Source organism: Phaethon lepturus, unplaced genomic scaffold (assembly GCF_000687285.1).
Source record: "Phaethon lepturus isolate BGI_N335 unplaced genomic scaffold, ASM68728v1 scaffold39875, whole genome shotgun sequence".
In the NCBI taxonomy this organism is placed as follows: domain Eukaryota; kingdom Metazoa; phylum Chordata; class Aves; order Phaethontiformes; family Phaethontidae; genus Phaethon; species Phaethon lepturus.
In genome coordinates, this window is record NW_010539146.1 from 5516 (window position 1) to 10619 (window position 5104).

Here is a 5104-nt window from a genome sequence, read left to right on the forward strand (position 1 = left end):
GGCTGTGGCTGTGGGGACAGCACCCTGACCCCTGACTCTGTGTGTTCCCACAGGCAAGATGTGGGTTGCAGAGGGGCCAGCCCCAGCCCAGTGGAGCCTGCGGGACGGGGCCCACGCTGGACACTTCCTGGCCACAGCTGACCACCTCCGCACTGCAGGACAGCTGGTGGACGTGGCCGTGGGCCCAGAGGGTGACGTGGCCCATGCCGTGGTTCTGGCCTCCATCAGCTCCTTCTTCCTCCATTTCCTGGAGGGTAGGACCAGAGAGGTGCACCAGGGCCCCCCACCCCCTCTCTCCCTGCCACCTGGAGCCACACTATGGGGTTGGCGGGCTGTGCTGGCTTTCGCCTATGGAGGAACTGTGCCCCATGGCCAGGAAAAGGAGGTAGAGGAGGCCGCCCGGGCACTGGGGGCCCCCCGAGTGGTGGCTGCTTGTGTCCCACAGCTGCAGAGTGACCCCCAGGAGCGGGGTCCTAAGCCCTTGGAGGAGCAGTGGGAGACGCTAAGAGCCATGGAGCAACTCTACACCAGTGGCCTGGGCTGCGACCTCCAGCTCCAGGCAGGGGACGAGGTCATCCCAGGTGAGCCGGGGGTGGGGGTGCCCTGGGAGGGCCTGGGGAGGGGGCAGCACATGCTGGGATGGCCATGTGCCCTGGCAAGGGTGCCAGGAGCTGAGGCTCCAGGTGGGGATGAGGCGGTAAAGGTGCCTGCAGGGCTGGTCCCCTCGGGAGAGCTGGGGGTTTGGGCCCCCCCAGCCAGGACACCTGGCTTCCCAGAGGGCTGCGTGATGCAAAGGGTCCCCCGCTGCTCCCACCGTTCTTCCTCTTTCCCCGTAGTTCAGCGCCTGGCCCTGAGCTGCTCCTGTGACTTCTTCCGGGCCCTCTTCACTTGCCCCATGCGGGAGGCGACCCACGACCCCAGCACCCCGCTGGCCACAGGGCTGTCCCCAGCCGAGCTGCGCCTCCTCCTCTCCTTCGCCTACACAGGGACTGTGGCAGGGCCGTGGCCCACGGTCCTGGAGGCAGCTGAGACCTCCCTGCGCTACCAGGCCTGGGGGCTCCTCACCCTCTGCCTGGATGTTTTCACCCGTGGCCTGACCCCAGAAACTGGCCTGGATGTTCTGGCCTTTGCTGCGGCTTACGGGCTGGCACAGGTGGGCCGCGTAGCAGAGGACTACATCTTGGCCACCTTCCCCAGCGTGGTGGCCACACCAGCCTTCCTGGATCTTCCTGCACATCTTCTCATCCACCTCCTCCGCTCTGACGGTCTCAACGTCCTCCATGAACTGGAGGCTTTGGAAGCAGCATGCCGGTGGCTTATGGCCAACGGACATGGCCAGGAGGATCTAGCCAAGGAAGTCCTGTCATCTGTTCGCTTTGCCCTCATGTCTGGCCGGGAGCTGAAAAAAGTCCCATCAGTGACTGCAGGGGTAGCTGACCCAAAGGTCCTCCACGAGCTCGTGGTAGCAAGCCTAGCCCCCATGGCCCAGCTGCCATGCCGGGTGCGTTCCTTGCAAGAGGTGCTGGTGGTTTGTGGTGGAGACAGACTGACAGCCAACCTGGCTGCCCGGAAGCCCAGCAGACATCTCTGGTTTGCCCACCGCTACCTCAGTGCTGTGGGGCTGGTGAAGCGGGTGGAGTGGCGGGCACTGGGGCACTTTCCTGACGGCCCTCGCTTTCGCCATGCTGTAGCTGTGGTGGGCAACATCCTCTACATCCTGGGTGGAAAACACTACTATGGGGTCCATGACACCCTGGCCAGTGTCTACAAGTGAGGGCTACAGAGGACCTACAGGTGCCATGTAGCACCAAGACATTTTGGGATCAGAGGAGGTGTTGGTGGAGCTAGAGCTGCCCCATGGACCCAAGGCATTGTGGCACTGCAGTTGGTCAAGTGGCTCCAAGGGATTGGCTGGGTGTAGGACTGGGAGGTGCCTTTCCACTCTGGGATGTTACAGGCTTTTTGGGGGTAGGGCAGGGAGGCCCTATGTGGAGATGCCTCAGGGCATTATGGGTTTGGCATTGCCCAAAAGGAGGTGATGGTCCCATGCAAGGGGACCATGTGTCCCTAAGGTATTATGGGATTGGCTGGTTGTATGTGGGTTGTTGCCCTCAGTAGTGCCAACATCACTCCATGGCATTGTCGTAACAGGTAATCTCTTGCTCCTTTACCTCTCAAACTCAGGTATCAGCCTATGGACAATTCCTGGGAGCGCCTGGCCAGCATGACCTGTGGGCGGAGCTACTTTGCTGCTGTGGCACTTGGGGATTTCATCTATGCCCTGGGGGGCAGCTCGGGGGAGCTCTACTGCACAGACACTGTGGAGTGCTATGACCTGACCAACGACACCTGGAGGTGAGATGGCTCCACATGAACAGCTGCTTTCCTCTGCCCTAGCAGCCCCTTGCATTGGACAGTGGTGCTCATTGAGTGGTCTTTGGGTCACTGAGCCTTCAACAGAGAATGGGCCTGCAGTGGCCTTTGGGAGAGGTCTACCGGGTGTTGAGCAACCGTGTCCCTTGGAGGTCATTGGGTGTTGGCCAGTGATGCTTCTTGGGTGGTGAATAAATTTTTTGTCCCATAGTATTCACTGAGCATCTGTTGGCCATCTGCCAAAGAGACAAATCATTTAAACATCTTCCAGCTATGTTCATTGGGTGCTCTGTTGGGTGTTTGCCAATATTGTCCATTAGGGAGTCCACTGTGAGTTGACCAATGGCGTCTTTTGGGGTCTACAAAGTGTTGAACAGTGATGGCCCTTGGGCATCCATTATGTGTTACCTGACGCTGCCCACTGAGGTACACCACTCTAGGTGTTGACCGCTGAGCGGTCAATGGAGCCATGGCTCACTGGGGAACTCTTGGGCAGGCAGTCACCACGGGGCAGCCCTGCTTAACTTGCCCTTTACCCCCTTCCTCTCTCTTTGCCCAGGAGGTGCCAGCCCCTGCCAATGGCTCTGTGTGGGCACGCGGCATGTGCCCTGGATGGTACCCTCTACGTGTCAGGGGGGTGTGATGAGGCATGCCAGTGCCAGGCGGCCATGCTGCGCTACATCCCGGATGCGCCTGCCACACTCCTGGCCCCCATGAATGGCCAGCGAGCTGGGCACGTCATGGAGGAGGCAGGTGGGCAGCTCTATGTGGCCGGGGGACTGTGCCAGCAGGATGGGCAGGCTGGCTACAGGGACCAGCTGGTCTTTGAGGTCTACAGCCCCAGGCTGGACATCTGGGTCCTCCTCAGTCCTCTGCCCCATGCCCATGTAGTTGGGGGTGCAGCTGTGCTGGGGGGGGAGCTGCTTGTACTGGGAGGGTACAGTCATGAGACCTACCGGGACACCCACTTGATCCATGCCTACCAGCCTGGCACCCGGCGCTGGATCACCCGAGGCACCTTGCCCCATGCCTATACTGACCTCCAGGCTTGTGTCCTCACTGTACCCCCTGCCTTGCGTGGCCCCAACAGCCTTGAGGACCCCTCAAGATCACCTGACACCCCCAATAGTACTTAGGGGGCTTAAAAGTTCTGCACCATACTGGGATCCCCAGGTAGCATCCATGGTCACCTCTATGGGACAAAATTACCCCCAGAACCCTTCTCAAGAATGGGTTCCTCCTGTGGCTTCCAGCACCCCCCACCCCAGGGTATATGCCCTAGACTGTGGGGACCCCGTGGGACACAAAGACTCCCCACACTGCAACCCTGTGCCTCCAGGAATACTCATTGCCCTGCCCTGACCCCTGCACTGGGAGCTGGGGATCCCCCGATTTCCCCCCACTCTTGGGCTGAATAAAAGTGGCTCCTGAACTACCTATGTGGGTCTTGTTTCTGCTGGGGAGCCCAGCCATCAGGTGCTTCTCGCAAGGAACAGGAGGAGAGCAGGAAACAAATAGTCTGAGCGTCCTGGATGGGTGGTGGTAGGGACCAGGATTGCCTGTATTCCTGGGTCCCCTGGGGAGCAGTGGGTGGAGGGCACTGGGGCTCTGGGTGTCTGCATTCATTGGGCATGGGGGAGGGTGTGCATGTGTCTTGGGATTGAGAGACATCTGGGGGTGCATGGGGAATCCTGAGGGAGTAAGACAGTCCTGGGGGTGCCAGGGTTTTGGGGTACACGGCAGGGTAGATGGGGGCATTGGGGGTCCTGGGACCTTTGGGGTTCCTAGGTGGTTCTGGGAGGTCTTGGCATCCAGAAGTGACCTGGAGTGCTTGTTGTGTGGAGAGGTGGGAGAATCCTAGGGCAGAATTGCAAGGAAATGCGGAGGTAATGGGGATTCTGGGAGATATTGGGGTACCAGTGGTACCTCTGTGGAGGGAATTGAGAGTCCTGGAATATGTAGGGGAGGGTTGCAGGTTCTCATGGCCAAAACAGTATTTTAGATGTGGTCTAATGAGCACTGAGCAGAGGGGGGATAATCCCTTCTCTTGGTCTACTGGCTATGCTCCTGTTAACCCAGCCCAGGCTTCTGTTGCTCCCCCATTGCTGCCAGGGTGCTCTGCTGGATCTTGTTCACCTTTCTGTTGACCAAAGCACACAGGTCCTTTTCCATAGCTCTGCTCCCCAGTCAGTCTGTCCCACACCGGCACTGTTGTGGTCTTCCTTCCAAGGTACAGGACTCTGCATTTGTCCTTCTTGACTTTCATCAGGTTTCTGTCAACCCATTTCTCCAGGGTGAATGGTGCTCCCTGAATGGTAGTCCTGTTGGAAGCATACAAACTTATCCCTCCCAACCTCGTATCACCTGCCAAGATGATAAAAGCACACTCAGTCACCTCCTCCATGTCATTGATAAAGATGTTAAAGAGAAGAGTTTCCAGCACAGCCCTGTCCGGTACTCCACATATTATCAGCATCCAAGCGAAGTATGATCCATTAGTCACTAGCCATTGGTCCTGACCTTCACATCACTTTTTACCTGTCCAATTCTCCAGCTGCTCAGGGCTTGATGGCCTAACTTGGATGCCATGACATTGTGGGAGAATTGTCAAAAGGAAGTCAAAGCCCCCGGAGAGCTGAGAGCTGATGCATGCTGCCCCACCACAGAGCCTAAGCACAAGAATGTGAGAAAGAGCACTGTTATAAAACTAAAAAAGGCATCATTAATCACC

The 5104-nt window shown here is 58.4% G+C and overlaps 1 protein-coding gene across 1 annotated transcript in view; it reads left to right on the forward strand.

The window, feature by feature from the left end:
• Window positions 1–3509, forward strand: part of KLHL33 (kelch-like family member 33) — a 4127-nt gene extending 618 nt beyond the window's left edge. The window contains exons 2-5 of the mRNA XM_010287034.1: window positions 54–581; window positions 837–1770; window positions 2185–2355; window positions 2933–3509. Coding sequence (XP_010285336.1) covers window positions 54–581; window positions 837–1770; window positions 2185–2355; window positions 2933–3509 — 2210 coding nt within the window. The remainder of the gene's footprint in view (window positions 1–53; window positions 582–836; window positions 1771–2184; window positions 2356–2932) is intronic.
• Window positions 3510–5104: the final 1595 nt, after the last annotated feature.